Source organism: Hypanus sabinus, chromosome 3, assembly GCF_030144855.1.
Source record: "Hypanus sabinus isolate sHypSab1 chromosome 3, sHypSab1.hap1, whole genome shotgun sequence".
In the NCBI taxonomy this organism is placed as follows: Eukaryota; Metazoa; Chordata; class Chondrichthyes; order Myliobatiformes; family Dasyatidae; genus Hypanus; species Hypanus sabinus.
Genome location: NC_082708.1, coordinates 142413857 through 142441173, shown reverse-complemented (window position 1 = coordinate 142441173; position 27317 = coordinate 142413857). Strand labels below are relative to the sequence as shown.

Here is a 27317-nt window from a genome sequence, read left to right as displayed (position 1 = left end):
GTGCAACCCGACCTGCTGAGTTCCTTTAGCATCTTGAACGTTGCTTCAGATTTCAGCATCAGTAGTCTAGTTTATAAGTCAGAAGCTTGCTGGACTCTGCACCAGGGAACTGTCGCAGTAGGTGTCCATCTTACTCATTCATCAAAAGCCAATCCACTGCACGAGCTAGGTATTGGCCTGTTTAAGGAGCATTGCAGACCCTCCCTCTACCTGCTATTTAACTGATGATGTCACGGCACTGGGAGAGTTTAAATCTAGCGTGCGGAAACCATGGCTCCCTTTCCACCCTCAGGGGCACCATGGGCAGCTGGCACCGTGGAAACATTAAATAGCAGAGGTGTGCTGCAGTAAAGAAGGCCCAGACACACACTTTAGATAAGTACTTCCTACACTGTGTATGTTTAGTGTCTGCTTTGTCCTGTCACTTCAGGTGCTCAGTTTAGAGGAGTATTTGTAACCAAGTGTAACTTGAAGAGTTTACTGAATGTCTAGTGTCTGTCTTGTCTTGTAGGTAAATAGTTAACCTATTTTTACTGGTAGTGGGTGCCTTCTATCCCCACTCACTGGCACTGCAAGCAGGGTTCAGTGATTGATCAGAGGATGAATATCTTAAGAAGGAAAAAATAAGAGAGTCAACCTCCCCCCCCCCCCCCCCCCGTGTGAGAAGTGCAGGATTTGGGAGTCCCACAACCTACTGGCAGGCTACAGGACACCCACACCCACAGACTGTTCAGACAAGCTGAACTCACACTGGGTGAAAATGGAACATCACATTGTGTCTGTCTTTAATGAGATTGGGTTCCCTAAGACAAAGGGGAGCTGGAGGGGTGCTAGCAGCCATCGAAAAGCAGCAGTATAAGACAATCTCACAGAAAGAGGAAGAGATAGCAAGCGTGCAGAAGCAGCACCTGTACAGGAAAGACAGTTGGCTACACGATCCCAATCCCAGCAAGGGGGCCACTGCCCCTCCAGCCTCTATGGAACAGTGTAAGAAAGAGCAACTGGCTGGGGGAGAGGAACAGTGTGAGGGAGAGGGGCCTGGGGAGGATAACACACTGTGTCTCGCTGAGAAGACTACCACCAGCGAGCTCCCTGCTAAGGAACGGGTGGAGGTGGGAGGCAAGTATTGACAGAAGCCAGGGGAGCTGCTGTCCATGTGGTTGCTGAGGATCTGGGATGAGAGGAGCTCTGCAGTAAGATCATCCAACAGGGAGATGGGTGTCCTGGGTGGGGTGGGCGGACTTGTCATCCCACCACGTGATTAACAATGGCCTGAGCGTGCCACCTGCTTTCCATGGGCTTGATGAATCAATACGGGACAGAGTGACAGTGGTGGTTAAGATATCTCTCACTCTCTGAGTGAGATTTGCAGCCCTGGGAGGAATGGCACTGTGGAGGTATGGTCCAAAGCCCTCCACCAGAGGGCCCTGGTCACAGGTGTATACGGTGGTGACAGTGACCCACTGAAGGGCCATAGACTCACCTTGACCATGGCGGAGTATTTACCTAAAGCAACAGCTCTCAGTTTAAAGGGAGTGGTGCAGCCCTTAATGAGACTAGATACAGGGGTTACTGTAGACATTAGAAAATTAAAGGGAATAGTATAGGTGGGGGAAGGTCCCTGTGATTGGGTGCTCGAATTAGACAGACAGCATGGGAGTGGAAGGCCCTGCATAACCTGTAAGGAGAAGTTTTTGGTGTTTCTCAGAGCCGGGGTCCTGCGGGAGCAGGTAACTGGGGTTTCCACCCCCACCCTCTATGCCCTGTGGAGGGAGTACTGCCGGATGAAGCGAGGCAAGGAAACCATTAAGAGAGAAGGGTCGTTCTCCAAGCCCTCCCCCGATAAAGGCTCCTTCTGTCCAACGGATCCCTTGCATTCTGCTCTCAGGGTTCCCTTTATCTCTCAGTGGATGCTCTGCAAGAGGTTTGGAGGGAACTTCAGCAGCAGATGGTGGGTTGTGCTTCCTGGCCCACTCTCCTAAGGAGGGGAGTTGCCATTCACCCTGCACCATCCCCTGTAATAAGATGTGAATCATTTAAGTTCAAAAAAATGTGGAGAGAGAGAGAGACAAGTGCTAAGTCTGTCATGTGTTTGTTAAATCTGTATTGGAAGGGTGTTTGAATTAATCCTACCCTTCAGCAGAAGCGGGAATCGATTGAAGTATTTCGCTACTTGGTGAAGCGATTTTGCAGGAGCTTCAATCTTTTAAGAGGGCTGTGCTTTAAGAAGTTATGTGAATGTGTTAATGTGTTGGGTATGGACACTTTTGCTAAAAGAGGATAAGGTGATGATGAGATGATCTAGTGCAAGTTCCAGACTACTGTTTGACCTACTTAGCAAGTCTGCCATTGCAGGTACATAGTTTTCACCAGGTAACATGACGGGTGCTGCAAATCAACACATTTTATATCATATGCAACAGCTATGATGAACTTGATTCCAATTCTGGTTCTTCTGGATAGCTCGAGCAAACAAATGTTTCCTGTTGTTTACAAATAGTAGTAGGATTACAGAATATTCACCGTTGCTGGATTATTCCATGCTAATACTTTGTGGCATTTGATGACCTGCATTATAGAAGACAAACCAAATTTAACTTCATCTAAAAATTCTTGCTCATTCTTGCTTAATAACCATGGCTTGGGCCATTATCCCTAGCTACTTCAGGATATCTTGCAACAGCTAACAAGTCCTTCAGAGTCAGCTACATCCACTCAGGGTCTCAAGGGTCCACGGAGTTCAACATATTCTCATTAAGGTAATGCTTTATTTATTATTGAAATAACATTTCAAAATTGTAACTTTTTTCCGCTCAGATATTGATTCTTCTCTGTTTAATTGTTTCAGATTCTGTGACTCCACTCCTGAACATAGCTCATCTGAGTCTACTCTCACTTTTCCAGCCTTGTTCTTTCACTTTCTCTTTTTATCATGCATAAATTATTGACGTTAATAAGTCATCACTCAGTTATGGTTTTTGCATGCTTCTGATACAACCTGAACAAGCAGGGTATCAATAAAGGAATGTTTTGTTAAATCTTATCTGAATTGTGAGCACAACATCCAGAGTCATCTGTATTTTACAGTGAAATAATCTACCATCAAAATCTTGATAGAAGCCAATGATAAGTGTTTTTATATTTTCCAAATCCGCTGTGCATCATTTCAAGTTGATTTCAAATATATAAGCACGGGCATAGTGCAATCAACGGAGATCTCAAGGTCATCTGGTTTACCTGCTTATCTTGACAATCACAGTTCTGGCTAATGTTTATTTCCCAAGCAACACTGATAAAACATATAATCAGACCTCTTTCTCCATTGCTGTGGATTATTACTGGTGTGAGTTAGGGTCACATGGAAATTCCTCTCAGTTGCTTTTTCAAAACACCAGTGCAGCAGTGGTTGTGCCTTGGACTGAAATTCAAATTCAATTGACTTCAGTGGAGCAGTATTTTAGATGAGTAGTACAACACAAAATAGATTTCATGTCAATAACTACTTCTTAATATTTAAACTGTAAATTCAACATTGGTTACTTTTAAATGGCTAGAAAATAAAATTGAAACCGGGGCTAAAAAGGGTTGATAATTTGATATGCAAGCCCTTGGTCAGATCCCACTTTGAGTACTAGTTCAGTTCTGGTCACCTCACTACAGGAAAGGTGTGGTTACAATAGAAAGAATGCAGAGGAGTGCAAGGATGTTGCCTGGATTGAAAAGTGTGTCTTTTGAGAAGAGGTTGAGCGAACTTGGCCTTTCCTCCTTGGACCGACAGAGGATGAGAGGTGACCTGATTGAGGTGTCTAAGATGATGAGAGGCTTTGATTGTGTAGATAGCCAGAGGCTTTTTCCCAGGGCTGTAGATTTCTATTCAGCTCAACTAACATGGACCAAAATTGCTCCACATTTATTTGCTAGTTTATAAGGTATAGTTACGCTGCACTTACAGTTTAGGATGCATTCCTGTAAACTAGATTGCAAATATATATCAGCACTGAAAGCCAAAGGCTTTTCCCCAGGGCGGAAATGGCTAACAAGAGGGGGTATAGTTTTAAGGTGCTTGGGAAAAGGTACAGAGGGGATGTCAGGGATGTCAAGTTATTTTTGCCCAGAAAGTGGTGGGTTAGTGGAATGCACTGCCAGCGGCGGTGTTGGAACTGGATATAATAGGGTCTTTTAAGAGCTTCGTAGATAAAAAGAGCTTAGAAAAGAAGAGGGCTATTCACTAGGGAAATTCTAGGCAGTCTCTAGAGTAGATTACATGGTCGGCACAACATTGTGGGCCGAAGGGCCTGTAATGTGCTGTAAATTTCTATGTTCTATGAAAGGTGTTTATAGTAAGGTTAGAAAACGTGGAATGAAATACTGACATGCCAAGATCTTCACAATATCCTATGCCCTGCTCACTGCTGCTGTGTCAGGAAGTGGGCACAAAACTCTCACCCTACCCACCATTGCAGGCTGCTGTACAAGGATGGGAGGTTCAGGAACCTGCACAACTCTCACCGTCTCTAATGCTGCTCTGGGAACATGTAACAGTACAGCACAGGCCTTTCATCCCAGCATGCCAATTTAAACTGCACATAACGCATCTCCCTCTAATCCTGTGCCTGTCTAAATGCCTCTTAAATGTTGCTTCTAACACTTCCCCTGACAGCGCATTCCATGCACTAACACTCATTGTTTAAAAAAACTTGCCTTGTATATCTCCTTTAAACTTTGCCCCTCTCACCTTAAAGCTTTGCCCTCAAGTACTTGGCAATTCCACCCTAGGAGAATGAAGCACCATCAATAACTCACTCTGAGACGTAAAGGTGAGATATCAGCTTTTATTGACTGGAAGAAGGAACAAGCAGTGAGTGACCATTATACTACATCCTGGAGACTGAGAGGCCGGGCTCAGGCCTCAATTGCCTTTATACAGGGATCTGTGGGAGGAGCCACAGGAGTAATCAGCAGGGGGCATGTCCAGACAGGTATATGTAGTTCACCACAGAGAAAGACTCTGATCATCTACCCTATCTATGCCTTTCATACTTCTATAGAATTCCATCAGGTATCCCCTCACACTTTGATGCCCTATAGATAGGAATCCATGTTTGTCCAATCTCTCCTTATAACGAATTCCTGCCCTCCCATGTCATTCCAACTCCACAGTTCAGTGTAGAGAGGTTGCTGGTGAGGGCTAATGTCAGGAAGGTCAGGGAGGACAATGTGCCCAGCACCTGTGCTGGACGTTGACAGGCCACACAGGATCCACTGTTTCGGATGTGATCGAAGCTGATGTTCTGCTCTACTGCAGCAAGCTCAAGGACCAGCAACCAACACCGATCTTGTTGCTAGAGAAGCACCTCTGTACTGGGAGAGATGCTATGCCAAAAAAAGAGGAGGAGGTGACTGCAACAGCAGTGGCACAGAAAGTGGAGTTGATGCTTCACCATGCCAGTGACTCGAGTTCAGTGCTGATCTTGGTATTACCTGTGGCTGCATGGGTTTCCTCCCCATCCCAAAGATGTGTATATTGATCAGTTAACGGCCACTGTAAGTTGCCGCCAGTGTGTGGGAGAGCGGGAAAATCTGGCAGTTGATGGGAATGTGCGAAGAATAAGAAGCAGATTGATAAAGAATTAATGTAAATGGGAAGAGGGTTGGTGATAGCTGGCATGGACTTGGTGAGGAAAAGTATATGTTTCCATGCTCTATGAGCAGCTTCTAATAGGTTGGCGCATGGAACAGTCACTGCCAGTCCCCCGCAGAAGTCTACACTGACAAGGATGCCTCTCCCATTCATCCCACAAATCTCCACACTGCTTGGCCCAGCTCCCCAAAAATTAGCCATCATAAAACCTCTTCACACAGAGCCATGGGCAATTCATTGCTGTGGGAATGCAATGGAGAACAGTGGCTCATCAGAACCCCAAGGCCCATGTCCCAGGCACAGCTGCAGAATGGGCAGTGGTTCACTTCAGCTTCCCAGCACCCAGCATAGCAATGATTCCAAAAAAAACATCCACAGACAGAAATTTTTCGTTGTCAGTGATCCAATCATTAATCAATGAAAGACCGGCGTTTTCCTTGGTGGCCTAATTATTACTTATCTCTCAGTCAATATCATCAGGATAATCAGGTTGAGGTTATTAACTTCAGGCTGTCTGGATTCTCTGCAGCCTTGAAAACAATTCTGTGGCCAATATTTATCCCACAGCAAACATTATTTAAGAAGATTATTGCTCATTATGAGATTATCATTTGTGGAGTCAGGCTGCCACATTTCCTACTTTACAATGGTGATTATATTTCTAAAGCACTTGATTAAATAGACTGATAGGTTCTATATAACTGTACCTCTTTCCTTTCATTACTATGATGGGATAGAGATATTGAGGTTCCTCTTAATTATGACAGTCTGAATTTCTTCCTTGCATTTTATATTTAATGACAGCTGCTGGTCTAGATCTGGTATGCACCGAGATTGCAAGCTCATCAGTGGCATAATGCATTCCATTTTTTCCTAATGTTGTAGAACCGGAGAGCTTCACAGTCAGATCAAGTGAAGGGCCACACTAAAACCAAATGAACTCAAATAAAGTATTGCTTAATATGGAAGCTGCATCCAACACTTTGCAAAGGAAAACGCTCTTAGGCTCAACTGGGAATGGCTTTCATTAAAGAAGTAGAGTACTGTTGAAGGTGCTGCTTGTGACTGATTGTTCAGATCGAACTGAGAAATTTGTCCAAAGATTAACTGCAATTATCAGTAGACCAGCATCAATAGGAGAGGATGCCAAGAAGATAGAAAAACCTAAAGCAATTTATAACACAACACAAAATTCTGGATCAATTCAGCAGATCAGCATCTGTTTTTTGGAATATTGAAATGGAGATTAACCAGTAAAAAGGTACACAAAATTATTTTAAAACTAAAATTCTTAGAAGATTTCAGCTAACATAAGCAACATAAAATCTGAAAATCTGCCAGTTCACTGCAATACCATAACATAGTAGTTTTGACAGTGTATATTCATTCATTAATGTATGGGGGATGCCACTCAATTATCAGCAGTACCATTACTTTTTATAATGGTCATGAAAAAAGCACGTGTGATAAACAGACAGCAACCAGGTGCCACAGCCGATGTCAATGGCATGCACCTTCCAATTTTTCTATCATTGCTAACCATGCTGACTCATGGACTGTTGGAATAGAACTTAAATCTAATGCTACTCCTGCAAACTCTTAAGCAAGTTATGAGATCATCTGATTCAATCCAGCTTGGAAAGTCATACTGAGACCAGAGTATGCCAAATGCAGCAATACATTCTGTTTTTACCTGGGAAGGAGATGGCAATAGCAGTTTTAACAACGTTGGAAGATATCTTCTATACTCAACAAGTAAATAGAAACAAGCTGTCAACTGAACAATAACTGAGTTGCTGCAGCACAAAGAAGGAACCGACTTCTTCAATTTCCAAATAATTCCTTCATCGATTTTTATAGAAACTATATAAAGTGGCATCAATGATGCCAGCAGTCTAAAATTCTTTTATGCATAGCTACACATGAAAGCCTCTTTCTAAGGGTTTTATCTCATTCACCCTATTTTACTGTTATTGATAACTTTTACACAGATCTATTCCAACTCTATTTGCTTATATCTTAACTTACACCAAGTTCTATTCCCCATCTCTTCTATACTCACTGGCCCACAATGCTCTTGGTTAAGTGCAGGTGTTTTTAAAATTATTATCCTTGATTACAAATGCATCCATAGCCTTATCCTCCCTGTTCTTCTCCAGCCCTAGGATCCTCCAAGATACAGTATTCCAAAAACTCTGGTCTCTTGTACATATTCAATTTGAATCTTTCTACTATTAGCAGTTATGCATCAGGCAACCAAAATCCTATTCTCCCTAAATCTCTCCCCCTCTCTTCCCTTTCTTAAGATTTTCCTTAAAACCAACCCCTACAAGACCAAAGCATTTAGTCATATACTTGAATCTGTCCTTCAATACCTGAACAAGAAGCTTTATTTGATAATGACCCTGTGATAGGCAGTGGGGTGTTTAATGATCTTAACTGTGTCTTATAATTGTAAATAGCAAGCATTTTTAATCCAATCCAAATGCAACAACAGGATTTGAAGGCTGTTGTACCCACTTTACACAACATGTTCTAACTAAAGATCTAATTAACTACAGATAAGAGGCCAACTCAGCAAGAGCTGCAGACACTCTCAAGCTAACTGATCATGAAAAGAAGGAATGTATAACTACTGAAACAAATTTTTGTCTGGGAATGCAGAAGTGAGTTTTCAATAGGCCACAAAATGTTCTATTCATTCGCAAAGGAATTTCAGCATCTGTTTGTTTTCAATAATGTAGAAAAGGCACACCCGTAATCATCTAGGCAACTGTAGAAGCCTTTCTAATTAAATTGGGCCTCAGGGTATAGCAACATTAGTTTCTGGATCTGCTCTGTAGGGCTGACATCGGTATTAGTCGTAGAATCTTTGCAGTCTCAAGCATTTTTTCAGGCACCAATTGTTCTGACAGTAACGTTAGAAGTTTCAGATTTATGATAGCATTTGAGAATCCTCAAATCCATTTAGACAGATGTCATAAGCATCCAAATATCTAGCCATTATAATTTCTGCTTCACTACATGGTGGACAGATGGGTCAGCCTCTCCTTCATCCCTGAACTTGCTGGAAGTTGTGATATACTGGGACTCCACAGCAACCCATAGGGAATTAAATATTAACAACATCTCTCATGGAAGGAAAGAAACATTTTTAGCCACTCATGACATCTCAAATCATTTAATGTCTTTGAAGTGTCATTATTGTGGCATTGTAGAAAATGCTCAACACAAGAAAGTCTGCAGATGCTAGAAATCCAAGGCAACACATGCAAGATACTGGAGGAGCTCAGCAAGTCAGGCAGCATTCAAGGAAATGAATAAACTGTCGAAGATTTTGGCCTAGACCCTTCTTCAGGATAGAAAGCCTTCTTGAGTAGAGCAAGATTTAAAAAATGGCAAAGTGATAAATAATTGGTTTTAGTTAAAGGATAGCTATTCCTTTTTACACTTATTGCCAGAAAAGGCACAGATTCCAAACTACTCAAAATTCTATTGTCTCATCTGGGTTTCCTATGTGATATTGGCGGGAGTATATATATTACTCAGGGTACTAGACAGAATTGCTTTAAATAGAACCATTCACATGTTACTCAGATCCATGACAGTTAAGGTGTTGAATTTCACATTTAAACAGCACATTCACTTTTATTTGGAGTTCATGTTTGAGTCATCTGTTCTTCCATTCAACTCTGTTCATCAGTTATAAATTTGTCGAGAGGGTGCATACAGAACTAAATTTGCATCATTATGTTTTCGCCACTGCCCTACACATCGGAAATAGAAGTGTGAAACAGGTTCATGGTAAAATAGCAGCTTTCTTATCTCACACTCAACTTTATTTTCAAGTGACTAAATTCAGAGAAAATTTTAGGCTGAGAAGATACAGAGCAGTTATTCTTACCTCCATTGTAATCCCCACCTCTGACATTTCACCTGAACTGAACTGGAGTTCACAATTTTGCTAGAATTTAAAAAAAAGAGACAATATAAAAATGTTGCCCAATGCAGACAGAGGGAAAGATGGAAACAGAAACCAAGATCTACATTTGTACTGTAAACCACAATTCAGCTTTCTTTTCAAAGGCAATCAATATTGAGGATGACTTGCTTTCCACCCCAGTTTCATGAGTTCTGAGATGACTAAGGAGTTCAATGTTGGATTGCAAGCTTTGCCACAGATTCAAGATTGTTTAATGTCATTTCCAGTACACAAATGTAAAAGAGAAAGAAATAATTACCACTCCAGCTCTGCTACAGCACAAAAAAAAACACAATGTATAAATAAATAAGATAATTTATAGACGTAAATTGATTGTATGTCCATATAACGACACCAGGCACAGGAGTGTCTGTGCATAAGGTGACTGACATGAAATGATAAACAAATGGTGTTTGGGGTATGGAGGGGTGTTGGAGGATGGGTTAGTGGGTGGATCAGCCTTACAGCTTGGGGAAGTAACTGTTTTAGAGTCTGGTGTTCCTAGTAGTATTGCTACGTAGCCTCCGCCCTGATGGGATTAGGGCAAATAGTCCGTGAGCAGTTGAGTGGGATTCTTTATGATGTTACTGGCCCTTTTCCAGCATCTTTCCTTATAAACAACACACACAAAATTCTGGTGGAACACAGCAGGCCAGGCAGCATCTATAGGGAGAAGCGCTGTCGATGTTTCTTCCTGACGTTGTCCTTCGTCCTGACGAAGGGTCTCAGCCCGAAATGTCGACAGTGCTTCTCTCTATAGATGCTGCCTGGCCTGCTGTGTTCCACCAGCATTTTGTGTGTGTTGTTTGAATTTCCAGCATCTGCAGATTTCCTCGTGTTTGACCTTTCTTTATATATGTCTTTGATGGTGGGTAGGCTGTTCCAGTGATGCACTGGGCAATTTTATCTACCTTCTTGTCAGTCACAGTGCAGTTTCCATACCATGCAGTGATGCAGCTTGTTAGGATGCTTCCCATTGCACATCTGTAGAATATCTGATGTGAATATAGATGTTCATGGTCCAGCTCTCTTCTGTCTCTCAGAAAGTAGAGGCATTGGTGCACGTTCCTGACTGTGTAGAATGTGCTCTGGATACATGAGAGATTGTGCGAGATGTGCACTGACCTTCGGAGCCTGGAATGTCCACATTCTGATCGTGCAACCAGTGATCAGCCAGAGAGGAAAACTGTGAGTTAGACCATAAGACATTGTATAGGAGCAGAATCAAGCCATTTGGCCCATCGCATATGCTCTACCATTTCATCATGGCTGATCCAATTTTCCTCTCAGCTCCCCTCTCAGCTTTCTCCCTGTATCCCTTCATGCCTTAACCAATCAGGAATCTATCAACCACTGCCTTAAACATAAATAAAAACCTGGGCTCCCCACCTGCCTTTGGCAAAGAATTCCACAGATTCACCACACTCTGGTTAAAGAAGTTCCTCCTCATTCTGTTCTAAAAGGACACTTCTCCATTCTGAGGCTGTGTCCTGTGGTCTTAGACACTCCCACAGGAAACAACCTCTCCACATCCACTCTATCAAGGCCTTTCACGAATTGATAGGTTTCAATGAGGTCAGCCCTCATTCTTCCGAATTCTAGTGAATGCAGGTCCTGAGCCATCAAACGCACTTCATATGACAAGCCATTTAATCCTGTAATAATTTTTGTGAACCTCTTTTGAACTCTCTCCAGTTTCAGCACATTTTTTTTTAAAGATCAGGGCCCAAACTTGCTCACAATACTCCCAGTGAGGCCTCACCAGTGATTTATACAGCCTCAACATTACATCCTTGTTTTTATATACTATTCCTCTTGAAATGAATGCTAACATTGCATTTGCCTTCCTCACCACAGACTCAGCCTGCAAATTAACACTTAGGGAATCCTGCACAGGGACTCCCAAGGCCCCTTGCACCTCAGTTCTTTCTATTTTCTGATCATTTAGAAAATAGACAACTCTTTCATTTCTTCTACCAAAATTCATGACCATACACTTCCCAACATTGTATTCCATCTGCCAGTTCTTTGCACATTCTCCTAATCTAAGTCCTTCAGTAGCCTCTCTATTTCCTCGAAACTATTTGCTCCTCTACTGCAAACTTTGTAACAGAACCAACAATTCCATTATCCAAATGATTGACATATAACGTAAAAAGAATCAGTCCCTACACAGACCCCTGTGGTACACCACTAGTTACTGGCACCCAGCCAGAAAGGGCACCCTTTATTCCAACTCTTTGCCTCCTGCCAATCAGCCCCCTCTTTAATCCATACTAGAATCCTTACTGTAATACCATGAGCTCATGCTTGTTAAGCAACCTCATGAGTGGCACCTTGTCAAAGGCCTTCTGAAAATCCAAGTACACAACATCAACCGATTCTCCTTTGTCTATCCTGCTTGATATTTCTTCAAAGAATTCCAGCAGATTTGTCAGGCAAGATTTTCCCTTGAGGAAACCATGCCAATGATGGCCTATTTATCATGTACCTCCAATTACCCTCATCCTTAATAATGGACTCCAACCACTGAGGTCAGACTAACTGGCCTATAATTTCCTTTTCCTGCCTCTCTCCCCTCTTGAAGAATGGAGTGACAATTCTCTTCTGGAACCATTCCAGAATCTAGTGATTTTTGAAATCTCATTACTGATGCCTCCACAATCTCTTCAGCCGCCTCTTTCAGAATGCTGGTGTGTACACCATCTGGTCCAGGTGACTTATCTACCTTCAGATCTTTCATTTTCCCAAGTACCTTCTCTTTATTAATGGTAACTTCACACACTTCATAACCCCTGACACCTGTAACTTCCACCATATTGCTTCTGTTATTTAGATAGTGTGTTTTTGAGATGATTTAGTGCGATGGTACTTTGCTGTCTCCGAAGGAGTTTGGTGACGTTGGGAGTAGCGTGTGCAGCCTGGAGACAGAACATGAGTCCATGATCAACTCTATTACTTCTCTCTGACTGAGGCATTGAGCAAGGTTGAAGTCGGCGAAGACAGGAGCAGAGGATGTATATGTGCTTGGTGCCGAATGTCCGCGTCTGTCCAGTTTTCCTCTCCCTTTCACTAGCTGCTGTCAGAGGAAAGAGCAGGAGTCTTGGGTTACACATTGAAAGGATTGACCCATTGAAGTTCATAGCTGTGGACTCTGAGGTTCATTTTGCATGTGCTATGGGTTTCTGCTTACTGTTTTTCTGTTTTTTGAACGGTTTGATCAGGGCGGATTGGTGAGGATTGGGGTACTTCGGTGAAGACTAGCTCTGTGGCCTGCCATCAGCTAGCGGCACTGAACTGAACTGAATACTCCTAGTTTGATGTTGATATTCTACGTGTTGCTTGCTCCTTTTTTGCTGTTGGCTGTATTTGTTCTTTTGTTGCACGCTGGATGTTTGATGATTTTCTGGGAATGAGTTCCATGGTGTTTTTCTTTTTCATGAATGCCTGCAGGAGGACAAATCTCAGAGTTGTATTCTGCATACATACTTTGGTAGTAAGTGTACTTAGTACTTAATAGGGTTGCGCTAACCACTAAGCTACTGTGCGGCTCCATGGTTCTGGAAAGGGAAGGCATATGACAAGCCCAGGACCGTGGTGTTGGGTCTGCAATAAAAAACAGCTCATCAGTTAACTCTCTGAACTTCTTGTGGGGATCAGTGAATGTCTCATGGTGATCCATTTGGTTCTTGCCAAAAACTTGACAGCAACCTTCTTGAGTGCTTATGCATCAACTGCGGACTCAAATGAGTAAGCAAAAGAATGTCACATCTACACTTGCCTAGACGCAACACTGTTGAGCATCCTGAAGGAGGGTAAGATAATTTTCTTAGGGAAATTAATGCCAGGGTTGGCAGGGACTTCAATCTTTGGAAGGGTACCATAGGAAAGGAAGATATTGACAAGATCAACTCAAATGGAGTACTATGCCTCACTATATGTGCTGAACACAATCTTATCATCATAAATCTCTCTTCCACCAGAAAAACAAATTCAAGGCACCTTGGCAGTACCCCTGATCGAAACAATTACATATCATTGACTGTTATTATCAGAGCCAGGGACTACCGTTATGTCAATATCACAAGGGCCATGATTGGGACAGATGAATGCTAGATAGGTCATCTCCTGATCCACTCCACCATGTCCATCAAACTCATGAGAAAGAAGAGGGTTCATAAAAAGCAGACCATGCCAAGACTAAATCTCAGGAATCTGCTTGACATGGCCACCCAACACCACCTCATTTGGGGAAAGCCTCCAACAGGAATATCCAAAGGATATTGGAGAAGACTGGGGGCTGCTCAAGTCCACCATTCTCCATACCTACAATAGCATCCTTGGGTACGAGTCTAGAAAACATCAGGATTGGCTTGATGATGATGACAAGGACATAGAACAACTTATCTCAGAAAAGAAAAGCCTTTTGTGCCTGGCAGAATTACATCGGCAGCAAGGCCAAAAGTGAACCTTACTCCAGAGCCAAGGCAACTGTCCAGTGAAGGGTGAAGGAGCTACAGGATTATTGATGGACTGAGAAAGCACCGGTGACATGAGTGACTTTTTCAGTGCAACCAAAGCTGCCTATGGGCCAAGGTACTTTGGACTAAAACATCTGCACCCAAAGGATGGAAAGAACTTGTGAAAGGATTGAAAGGATATCAATGACTGGTGAAGAGAGCACTTTCAGGAAGTTCCCCAACTGTGATCCTATGCTGTCTTTTACTAACCAAATCCTTCAGAGACCTGTGAGAGAAGACATGGGGGAACCTCCCAGTATAAACGAGGTCCACTATGACATCAGGAGCCTGCAAAGCAACAAAACCACTGTACCATTGCACCTTTATTGCCGCCATCCTTTGCTTCAATGGCCAAGACATGCCACAGGAAATCCCAATCATGTATAGAATAGACAACAGGCTTTTCAACCTCAACAGGTTCAAGGCAAAGAACAAGATCAGCACTTTGGATCTTCAGTACATAGATGCCAATGCCATTGCAGCACACTCTGAAGAAGACCTCCAAAGTATATAATGCCCTGGGTCTTGTTTTGAATATATAAAAAGGGCACAGGTCCTACATCAGCCACCACCCAACCAGCTATTTATCCAGACCTTTATAGAAGTTGATGATATTGCCCTTGAAAGTGTAGATCACTTTCTCTACCTTGGCAGTATCCTCTCCTCAAAAGAGGACATCGACTCAGAGATCAACCACCTCGTGTAGTGCTAGTGGAGCCTCAGCAAGATTAAGGAAATGAGTCTTTTGAAGACTGTTACCCTCAGGTCCAAACAAAACCTTTGGTTGATTGAGAACCATCTTTCCTACATTATTGTATGGAGCTGAACCATGGACCACCTTCAGCAGACATCTGAAAGCTCTGGAACAATACCACCAGAAACCTTATGGATGATTTTGAAGATCATCTGGAAGGACAGACATACTAACACCAGGGTACCGGAAGAATCGAACATGAACAGTATCTCCACCATGACAAAGCATCACCAACTCCGTTGGATTTGTCATGTTATTCAGATCCCTAACTCCCGTCTCCCCAAACAGATCCTTTACTCCCAGTTGTAGGAAGGTCAGCCAGTCCTTGGTGGGCAAAGGAAACTCTTCAAAGATGATATCAAAATCAGTCTGAAGAAATTTAATATTGCATCTAAAAGCTGGGAAGACATTGCACTCAATGGAAGCACTTGGAGGAAATCTGTTCAAGAGGGAACTGCAGTATATGAGAGCAGCCTCCACTGTGCCACAGAGAACAAGCAGCAGCTGTGAGAGGAGAGAATGAACAAAAGGCTGAACAACTAACTGCAGCCACCACTTACTCGTGTCCACAACGCACCAGAATATGTAGATCCCAGATTGGCCTCTACTGCTACTGAGGACCCACCAGTGGACTATTCCTTAGGAATGCTTAACACGGGTCATTGCACTATTCATGCTCGCAGTTTCCACTGCTGTGCTGCTGATGTAAAGAGCGATATGATTGGTGCAAGCTCTCCTGAAGATGATAACCATCTCCTTTGTCTTGTTAACTCTGAGGGTCTCTGAGAGTCATTTAAATCTGAGGGTGGAGAATTCTTTGGTACAGAGATGATGGTGGCTGATTTGAAGCATGTAGGGACAGCAGCCTAGATGAGTGAAGTGTTGAAGATGTCCATGAAGACATTAGTGAACTGGTTTGGACGCTCCTGAATACTCTGACTGGGATGTTGTCTGGCCCTGCCGTCTTACCCCTGTAAGACTCCTCTCCAGAGTCCTCCTCTTGCTGCTGTTACAGACAGTGGCTGCTTACCTGGGAGGGGGTAGCTTTGTAGCTGGCATTTGTTGCGTGCCTTGAAGCATGCATTAAAGGTGTTCAGAGCATCAGGGAGGGCAGTGGTACTGGTATAGCTGATACAGTTTTTTCTTGTGTAGTCATTAATGCCCTCGATGCCTTAGATGAGGTTTTTCCTGGCTGTTCTGAGAGATCTTCTATCCATATATCCCACAAAGTTAACAAGTTAATGGGGTTGTTGAGATGGTGCTTTATGTGTTGGCCTTTATTAGTCAGAGGATTGAGTTCAAGAGCTGCGAGATAATGTTGTAGCTCTATGAAATCCTGGTTAGAAACAACTTGGAATATTGAGTTCAGTTCTAGTTACCTCATTATGGAAAGGATGTGGAAGCTTTTGAAGGGGTGCAGAGGAGATTTACCTGGATGCTGCCTTGATTAGACAGATTGAGTGAGCTAGTGCTTCTCTCTTTTGAGCGAATGGGGGGGGGGGGGGGAGTGAAGACTGATGATAAAGATGTACAAAGTGATAAAAGACATGGATCAAGTTGTCATTCAGAGTCTTTGTCCCAGGCCGGAAATGGCTAGTACAAGGGGCCTAAATTTCAAAAGTGAAGGAGACAATGATGATATGGAATTGGCCTCCAAATGTACACACAATCATGCAACATCTGCCTGCAGTAAATCAACAGCTGAAACTGGAGTGACCTTAGCATTGAACAGTTTCCAGCTTATTTGAGGAATAACACCATCCCAAATAGAAACCTGCTTAAAGAGAGAAATTGTACTGCAGTGCAAAATATTAAGAGCTTTGGTTTAATGATATAACCTTGCTTGACCATGGTCTACACTGAAATTATCTCTGTGAGATTACAACTTTCATATCAATGCGTAGCAGGCGTAGAATGGTAATGACTTTCTAAGGGTAGCCAAATTTTGGGAGGTCTCTCCATTGTTGGATATGACTGTTTAATTCTTCGACTAGACTGTTCGTCATTTTCTTTGCAGTTCAACAATCCACTTGTATCTTAAGTCATCCTTATATACCTAACAGTTTAATATGCCTCTCGTGGCTATACAAAATAAAATTCTTGAAAGCTCTCGATGCTTTACCTCTCTTAATTGACAGAGTCAAAGACTCTTGAGAGTTCAAACTAAGATTATTCCAATGATTTAAATACTACAGCTTTTAAGCCATCCTCCCCAGAGCCAAGAAGAACAATTCAATTTATTATACAGCAATAGCAATTTAAGGAGCAGATCACCAATTGGCCTGGAATCACAAAGTTTCAGTGCGGTCCAACACTGGTACCTCAGCATTTCAATGTAGCCCAATGCATCGCAGGTGCTAGCTCAGGGAAAGGGACTAGCTGCTCTCATACAATGATTTTTACAGCCTGTTAGGGCCCATGCTCAGGATCATTATCTATTAAAGCCATAACAGGACCTTAAAAAAAAAATCAAGTAAATCTTGGAGCCTGTTAAATACATATCTAGAAATTTACTTACTTCATTAATACTTTATTTGAATATTAGGGATACAGTGTGGAATAGCCCCCTTCTGGTCCTTTGAGCTGCGCTGCACAGCAACTCCATATAAAAGAATTAAAAACATTGAAACCATCAAAAAAATCAATAAACACAAAACTCCTTCATGGCATCCAAGGTCAAGGTGTTGTACAGTTCATGAATGGCCCTTCAGTTCACACCAACCAAGATGCCTCAGAGTTAACTGAAATAGGACTGCCAAGGAATAAAGGGAACTAGGACACTGGCACAGAAGAGGGGTTGAGGCCAGCAAAGATCAGCCATGATATATTGACTGATGGGGCAACTTGAGCAGCCTGCTGGCCTACTCTTCCTTCTATTTTCTTATGTGTTTGGCTTTGGTCTAAACATGCAGAATCAGCAGTCTACTTGAGAACTGGGAGGCCTGAGGATGTTTATGCTGCTGCATTGATCTCTGCAAGGGCTCAACAGCACTGGCCGCACAATAGGAGATGCAGCATCTGTCTCAGGCCCACGCCAACACTAGAAACCGGGGAAGCACAGTTGCATCCTGACATTTATATTGGTGTGGGATCAGAAGTCCCAGGCTTTTATACTCTTAATTTCTATTGTTATTCCCTCATTTACAGAGATTACAACTGTATCATCCATATCTGAATATCTTGGAGCCCTAGCTCAATACCAGTGGTCATTATGGCATTCTTCATTGCTGATTAAAACAATGAATAACTCTCTGATGTGAGACAGAAATATCCACCTTGAATTCCCACTCTGGCAGTACCTCACCTTAGATTTGTATCCATTGTTCAAATGCTTTCACGTTCTTAGCCCTTATTGGCCCCTTAACCTCTCCCACCAGAGATGAGTATCACTGTTCCAAACCGTCTCTTGATACTATCCTTCCGACATAATCTGTAGCACTTTCGGTGCAAAGCACTAAGGATAGCTTCACAGAGCTTTGAATGGCCTGCCATTCATTTGTTGTTCCAAACTAAGCTCTTTTATTCATCCTGTTAAAATTCTCCTCAATTTTCAGCCTCAGCTTTTGAGTCAGAATCATTTTTGGAACTTGCCTATCCTCCCCTCTACTGATCTTAGAGTAGATTAAAAGGTCAGCACAACATTGGGGTCAAAGAGCCTGTACTGGGTTGTAATGTCCTATGTTCTTTCCCAGAATTATTTCTTTAACCCCCACCCCCCTCTGAGAATTCCAACAACCCTGTTGGAAACAAATTGTGTCTCTCATTCTGGCTTCCAGCTCACACTAAGATAGCTCCCCTACCGTCAACTGCTGCCTCATTCTAATGGCCTAGATTCCATCCTAGCATCGAGTGCTGTCTGTGTGGTAGAACACTACAGCACAGTACAGGTGTTTTCACAATCTCCTTAGGATTACATGGGTCTTTGTTTCCCTCTCCCCCTCTGTGACTGTACTCCAGAATTCCATATTTCCTTATGACATAGTGGGGGGGGGAGCTATTTTTCCCCTGCAAGTAAGTATATGGTAGCTCATGTTTGCTCTAATGCACCACAAACTTAACATGTAACATTCACAGATGAACCTCCATCTAATTCCCACTGTAATGCCAAGAGGCACCAATCAAAAGCTCCTCCTACAAAGTATGAATGACATTCTCTTTTCCCCAAGGACTCAAAAATAGTCCGATCGTGCCCTGTCCCCACAGCAAGTAAAGAAGCAGGAACATATACAAACTGTTCTACTCCAAAATACAAAGAACTCCAGAACAGAGCCTCCATGTGACATATTGTGACCACGAATCTTGGTGAACCGCTGAAGCAGAAGGTCATAGCAAACACATCCTGATAACTTGGAGAGGCACCATTCAGTGAAAGGATACTTTCTAGTTTGTTTCTTTCTCCTTTGAAGCAGCTTTGAACTGCAAGACTCTTCCCATTTCCTCTCCCTCTGCTCATTCTACCTCCTCCGGTGTTGGCCAATGTGAGAACTAGAGTATGAGTTCCTTCACTGATGTATGGGTAGAAAGAATTTTACTGGCTCAAAACCACAGGAAGACAACCTCTCAAAGCCACTGCACACAAAGTGTTGGATGAACTCTGTAGTCAGGCAGCATCCATTGAGTGAAATGGACAGTTGACAATCAACTGAATGACCTCACTCCAGATGAAGGATCTCGATACAAAACACTGGCTGTGCATCATCCTCTACGGATGCTTCCTGACCCGTTGAATTCCTCCAGTGCTTTGTGCATCGCTCCAGATTTCCACCATCTGCAGTCTCACGTCTCCCAAACCCTTCCTCTGCAAACCTGACCACAGAACTTTCTAATCTCATCGTTTGAAGCTAATTTCCCAAAACGGTTGTAGACTATTATGGCCCATATATTAAGTTATTCCAGGGGTTAAGTCTGCAATGTAATTCAACTCTCACTACATATTAGTTCAGCAACTCAAGTACATAATCTTAAAGATCTGCCAGATCATATTTTGCACTCACTCCCAGAACTTCGCATGTACCCACTCCCTATGCTCCACCTTCAACGGAATCTGATGTACATTCTTACTCACAATCTCATCTGGTCCTTCAACACTATCTCTTTGATCAGGAAAACTCACGTAATATCTCCATTTCCTGTGGTGATTGAGGCAAGAGACCCCCCCTCCCCCCCACCACCACCATTCTTACAGGAACAGCATTGAGAATGTTCTGACTAGGTGTCTTACTGTCTGTTATGGGAATTACAAGGTATCTAACCACAAGGTCCTACAAAGGATTTGAGGACTACCAAGAGGATCCTTGGGGTCTCTCTCTTCTACCCACCTGAGATATTCATCAAGGGCACTGCATATGCAGGGCCCTTAGCATTGTCAAGAATTCCCCCCCCCCCCTACTTGTCCCATAAGGTCTTTGACCCCCAAACACCAGGCAGAAGGTAGTGTAGCATCAGGACAAGGGTTGGTAGGATGGGAAATAGCTTCTTTCCCAAGGTCATGAGACTACTGAACTCCCTCCCAAATACCAAGGTCTCATCACTTACGAAGCACCAGTAGAGTTACGCTATTTACTTCTTAATTTTTGTCATAAATGCATCTTATACTAAATGTAAATATTCTGGAATATATTTTATTATTTATTTATTTATTTGTGGGAATATTACTTTAAGTGATTATATGAGTTATATGTACTGTATTGTGCCCATTGGTCCAGAGGAACATTGTATCATTTGGTGGTATACATGTATACAGTTAAATGATAATAAACTTGAACTTGTCCTTCTGAATTTTAACTCTGAAATTCTGCTGGAAGTTAAATTGTTGCATCCTCTGTTCCTTCTCCTACCTTCCTTCACATTCTTAATGAACAAATGGTAGGATAATTCTAAACAACAGGAGGACCATAGCTATCATTAGTAATCTCCAAAGATCAGACATAGAAAGAAACATAAAAATAAGTCTACTTTTCGGAGTCAAGACTTCTTTTAAAGTTAACAGAATTTCATGTGAAACATTGCAATCAGGAAACAGAAACCTCATGTGAAGACTTTTCACAATTTGCAACAACGGTACTTACAATTGAGGTTTTATTCACTGTACTCTCATCCTGCGCTAAATTCCCCAGCTTTTCTTCAAAGTCCAGCACATTCAGGTAGTTCTTTTGTTCTTGTACTTCTTTCAGATCTTTTCTGAGTTTCTCGTTCTCTTCTTCCAGGTCCTCGATTTGCTCTTGCAGGCTGCTCTCTGATAACTTCAGTTCGTGGATACGTGAGCGGAAGTCTTCTAGTTTATGTGTCAGGAAGCTCTCGTTTTCCTCAGCTTGTTGAAGTCTTTCTTGGAATTGCTCCCTTTCCTGGTTATTTGCTGCTTCTTTTTCTAAAAGACTCTTTAAGTCATTCTGAAGGACCAGAATCTGCTCTTTAATGTGATCCTCTCCACTCAATAGGCAGCTTCCCATGTTGGTGAGATCCGTATCATGCTCTGAACCATCTCTATTCCTCCTCATGTGTGCTTTCTCCAGCTTTGTGAACTTTGCAGTGACTTGGTGTAGCTCACTTTTTAGGACTATACTGGTGGCACTTAAATCAATTTTCTCTCTCTCCAGTTTGAAGAGTTGGTTCTGCAAGGACAGCTCGCGCTCTCTCAGCTTCATAGTCAGCTGTTGCTGCCTTTGTTTGTAGTGTTCAAAGTATTCAGACTGCTTATTCATTTCATCCACCTTCATCCTCAATTGGTTTTGTAAGCGGCAGAGTTTACCTTTCAGTATCCCTTCATTACCTTTCAGCATCTCTTCAGTACTCTCTTTATCTGTAAGCTTTTAAAAAGAAATGATTTATGATTATTGTTCAAACACAACACCAGTCCATTGTGGTAAACACCATATTTAGCCATAATATCAGTACAAGTAAAACAAGGCTGGTTGCAAAATTTGTCCTCACAGTTCTGTCAGAACAAAATGTGAAACACAAAATTAAAATCACTCAAATATTGCTGTTTTTTTCCTGATATTCAGAAATTGTTTGTGATAATTTGATGCTCATCAGAGAATTTGGAAGACGAATGTACTTCAACTGCTAGGATACATAGACCATATGTTTAGAGATTAGAAGGAAGAACAGGCTCTTGTTAATGGCGCATATTACCTCAATTCCATCTATCAGATCTGCTTTTCTTTAATCCAATTTGCCATCGTATGGCAACGATATTTTTCATTCAAAGTTACTTATTCTGCACAAGATCTATGCAGTGGTAATTTCTACCAATATTTTTCATGCACTTTACAATCGTTCCCTGATTTTATTTGCTTTGTTGTGTAAGTTTAACTGTTTATGACACAGGAGGGATATTTAGCCCACTAGATCCATGCATACCACCAACGGAGCAGTCCTATCAGTCCAATTCTTCCTTTCCTTTTTATTTTTGCAACACTACAACTTATTTCTTTCTCTTTGATGCTGTTAGCACTTACCTACACTAATTTACAGTGGTGATTTAACCTGCCTTTGGGATATGAGAGGAAACTGAAATAGTTGTGGGACCTAAGGCAGTCGCAAAGAGAAGTCGGGGTCAAATCTGGGTCAGTGAAGCTGTAGGCAGCAGCCCTGGTTTAGTTACCATTTCTTTAAGATATGATGAAAAAAATTCCAGTATGTAACTTTAATCAAGTTACATACTGATCTTTGAGTCTTCAAATAATAAACCATAAAAAAAGCTTCATCATAATTACAAGGTGTTATGATTCTCTGCTTTTTACAGATATTTCATCTTTCTACCTATTATCTGAAGTCAAAAGAAAAATATAAATAAGAGTGATACTCTGTACAAGAATTGTTGTAAGCACCGGGAACAAAATCATTGAGCCAGTTTACTGGCATGCTTATCTACTTCTAGATTCCACATGAGAGACAAAACCAGGAAAAGTAAACAAAAACGTAATGCTGAGAAGCAGACACATAAAAATAGAAAGAACAACATGAAATTGGCAGATTGAGAAGCCTGGATGCTGGCCTGCCTAATATTCAAATATCAGCCACATAATCTGAAACTGGTAGATGCTAAACATTAATATTCAAACAAGGTAAGCCTTCATGATTGTTTGTGTTAAAGAATCTCCTCTTTTAGCTAACCATTATTTGAACTATATGGACTTCCAATTATTGATGGAGTCAAACTAATACAGTGGACATGCTAAAATATTTTGTTCTCCATTTGGAAGCAGTGGCATAGGTGGTGGGTGGGATGGGGAAGCAGCAATTAGGGTTTACATATCCTGTTATTATCAGCACTGGAAAGGTATAATCAAGGGTGTTTCTCCAACTTCACGGCAAGCGGATCTAGGTCAGTCAAGCTGGAGGCAGCAACCCTGATTTGGTTGCTATTTCTTGTCCTCTCCCTGGCCAACATCCCGAGCACTGAGACCGTCATTACACATAGAAAGAAATTACCAGGTGGATAGAGGAAATTATTCATGGGCACGCTTAAAGTCATCATGAAGGAATGCATTATCCTTCCTGACTCCTGGGAATCTCTAACACATGGCCAGAAGGAGCAGTGTTTGGGGTGGCATTGAGATTCCAGAGTCCATGCATTGACAGCCACAAAGCAGCGGAAGGAACAGACCTCATTACAAACTGCTCACAACTCTCTCATCAGATCCCTTCTGCCCCTCAGTGGAAGAAATATGAAGATTCAATTCAGAACCAATTAAACTACAGTGGAAGTCTAGGGAAAAGATTTTCAGAAAAAGGACAAAAGCCTATCTTTTCTTACACGTACTTAAAATTCCGCTGTAAATTACAGATATTTTACCAACCTTCTGGTCAACAGTACATTGGTGAAACAGATCAGCTGGTTGAGTAGCATCATAACAACAACCTTGCACTCAATGCTAGTAAGAGCAAGGAATAGATTGTGGACTTCGGGAAGTGGAAAACAAGGGAACACACACTAGTCCTCACCGAGGGATTAACAGTGGAAAGTGAGTAGTTTCAAGTTCCGAAGTGCCAATATCTCTGTAGATCTATCCTGGGCCCGATATATTGATGCGATAACAAAGAAGCCATGATGGTGGCAATATTTCATTAGGAGCTTGAGGAGACTTGGTATGTCACCAAAGACCCATGCAAACGTCCCAGATGTTTCGTGGAGAGCATTCTGACTGAGTTGTATCACTAAGGATGGTATGGAGGGCCCAGTGCATGGGGCTGGAAAAAGCTGCAGAAAGTTACAAAGTCAGCCAGCTCTATCACGGGTACTAGTTTCCCCAGCATTGAGGACATTTTCAAAAGGCAATGCCTCGATAAGGTGACATCGATCATTAAGGCCCACCATCACCCAAGACGTGGCCTCTTCTCATTGCTACCATCAAGGTGAGGTACAGGAGTCTAGCCTGAAGACACACACTCAATGTTTGAGGAACAACTTCTACCTCGACCCTACTGAATGAACAATGAACTGAGAAACACTACCTCACTATTTTTTGCTCTCTATTTTGCACTACACATTTAATTTATATATGTGTGTGTGTGTGTGTATGTATGTATAAAGAATTACAAATGTATAAGTGTACTTGTTATAACATTTTATATATATATATATATTTCTTATGGCAATTTGTAGTTTTTTATTATGTATTACCATGTTCTCCTGCCAGAAAACAACATACTTCATGACATATGCCAGTGATATTAAACCTGATTCTAATTTTGGTATTTTCCTATGCTTAGCTGAAATAATTTTTAGTCTGTTTATTTTTTGATTGTAACTTTTATTTTAGCTTTTTATTCATTGGTCTTAAAAGGATTCATCAAATTCTTCTGGAATTCAGTAAATATTTCCCCTTATATTCTGTGAAGTTAGAAACAACAGCAGTAATAAAACCAGTCTTATGCTGTTATTATTGTTCAAATTTTTCTGACTGTAAATAAGACAAAACATTGGAGAAACTCCATTGCCCTGTCACGTGATGTCCTACATGTGGAGATACATTTAACAAGTATTGCCTTTATCTGTTTTCCCAGTCAGAGGCTTCTCATTAGATAACTGGAAATAAATATTTCTATTTTGAATGTTGGCTTTTCTCATACTACTTATGTGGATGATTCCATCCTGGGGAGCACAGCCCTTCCAGCTCACACAGAGCTGGCTTTGAGGTTTTAATAACATTAAGGTAATTTAAGATTATATATAAATAAATACAGGTGCGTTCAGCATGCCAACTGCCCCAGACCCATGAAACACCAAACAAGGGTTAGGAATCCCTGGGACAACCTCAACAACCCACAATATCAATGCCAGTTGGTTGGTGATGAGGGGAACATACTCTAGTGAGTGGAGTTTCATTGTAAAAAGATTAGGAAAATTGATTTACACTACTAGCCACTAATATTGTGAAAACTCAGCTTCTGGTTTATTAACACTACTAGGAATAGAGTAAGGCCTCATTAGTCCAGTTCATCTGTCAGGGTGCAGGTTAAACTGAAATTGTTGAATAATTTATTGTTTAAGTAATCTGCACATTAGAAGAATCATCCAGAAATATGAGGTCATAACAGCACCACACCGGAACGGAAATTTAAACTTGATTAATAAAGCAAGTCCAGAATTTAAAAAAGAATCAGTAATGATGGCTGGATTATCTTAACTGCAAACATCTGGTTCATTTACATCCCATAAAGAAATTTCCAGGTCCAGTTTGTTCCTAACTCCATGCATACAGCACAGAACTGGGCACTTATCCAATGATTCCAAAGAAAATTAAGAATGAAAAATAAGGCAATCTCTCATGATTTAAATAGATAAGACTTATAACGAATTGTGCAACTCTGCTAGCCAAGGGTTATATCATGGAAACAGCCCACAAGGTCTGTTCCAACAATCATACACTCATTTACACTAACTCTTCATTCCTCCCATTTTATTCTCTCCACATTCCGACATTCACTTCAGATTCTGTCACTCAATTGCCCATGCTAGGGGCAATTTACAGTGACCCACTTCTCTGGGATGTGCACGAAAACAAGATCTCCTGGAGGAAACCTACATAGAACTTGCAAAGTCCACATAGAAGCACTGGAGGTCAAGATTAGATCGGGATCACTGGAACGATACATCTGTGATGCTGTAATGCACTTGTGCAATAAAATACTTACTTACATTACAGCATTAGTGAAGTGGGCTAAAGGGCCTATTTCTGCATGACTCTTGGTTAACTAGTCACTAATATCACTGTTGTTTAGGAAATTTGATGTGTGCAAATTGGCTGCAATATTTGCCAATGTGCCAAGTCACTGTTTCTGTCAAAAAAGTGGCACCTTCTTTCTTCAACTGGAAAGCATTCCTTCCTCTGAGTCAAATTGTTGTGGATACAAATCCTGGTCGATAACTCAATGAGTGTTGCACTACTGAGCTTCCATTTCTAATGAGGTACTAAACCAGCTGAACTATCAGGCAGATGGAATAGATCCAAAGGCAAGCTCTATTGAAAATCAGAGCATTTCTTTGAGACACAAATGAGATAAAGAGACTGGCTTGATTTGATAAACGCACATAGAAACATTGAAAAACACCATACAGTGAAATGCATCTTTTGCATCAACGACCAACAGTCTACGAGGATGTGCTGGAGGCAGCCCGCAAGTGTCACCATGCTTCTGATGCCAACATAGCATAGCCACAACATACTAACCCTAACCCATATGTCTTTAGAATGTGGAGGAAATGGGAGCATTTGGAGAAAACAGACACAGTCAATGGGAGAACGTACAAACTCCTTACAGAAAGCAGCGGGAGTTGAACCACAATGGGTGATCACTGGTGTTGTAAAGTATTGTGCTAACTAAGCTACCACGCTGCCAAACGCTGCAGATGCTGGAGTTTGGATCAACACACAAAACACCAGAAGAACTCAGTTGGTCAGGCATCATCTATGGAGGGAAATAGACAGTCAATGATTCAGATTGAGGCCCTTCATCTGGAATGGATACTTTATCTGGCCAGTATTTTAAGGTGGAGGTTGCAGGTGATAGGTGGATCCAGGTGAGGGGAGTAAGGCAAATGGAGGAAGGGGGAGTAGGAATCATTCAGAGAACAGAAGGTGATAAGCAGAAGAGACAAAGAGCTAAAGATAATGGAATTTGATAGGAGAAAGTGGAGCATGGAATAAAGTGAGGGAGGTGGGAAGGGAATAGGTCTGAGATGAATGTGGGGAATGGGCAGATGGGGGGCAGCAAAGTGGTATGGTGATTGGGGGCCAGGTTTAAGAGGAGAGAGAAAAGAGTAAAGGGAAAAGGGACAGAGGAGGCTGTTACTGGAAAGTTGGAGAGATCAGTGCTCATAACACCAGGTTGGAAACTGTTCCAGCAGAATATAATGTGCTGTTCCTCTAATGCATGTTTAACCTCAACCTGATATTGTAAAAGTGGGAAACT

At 41.9% G+C, this 27317-nt stretch overlaps 1 protein-coding gene across 5 annotated transcripts in view; it reads right to left on the bottom strand.

Moving 5' to 3' along the window:
* Positions 1-27317, bottom strand: part of LOC132391707 (centrosome-associated protein CEP250-like) — a 149059-nt gene that overhangs the window by 103589 nt on the left and 18153 nt on the right. For all 5 annotated transcript variants that reach the window (XM_059965255.1, XM_059965256.1, XM_059965258.1 and 2 more), the window contains exons 6-7: positions 20966-21703; positions 9546-9605 (exon numbers count right to left, since the gene is read on the bottom strand). In XM_059965255.1, the coding sequence (XP_059821238.1) occupies positions 9546-9605; positions 20966-21703 (798 nt within the window). The remainder of the gene's footprint in view (positions 1-9545; positions 9606-20965; positions 21704-27317) is intronic.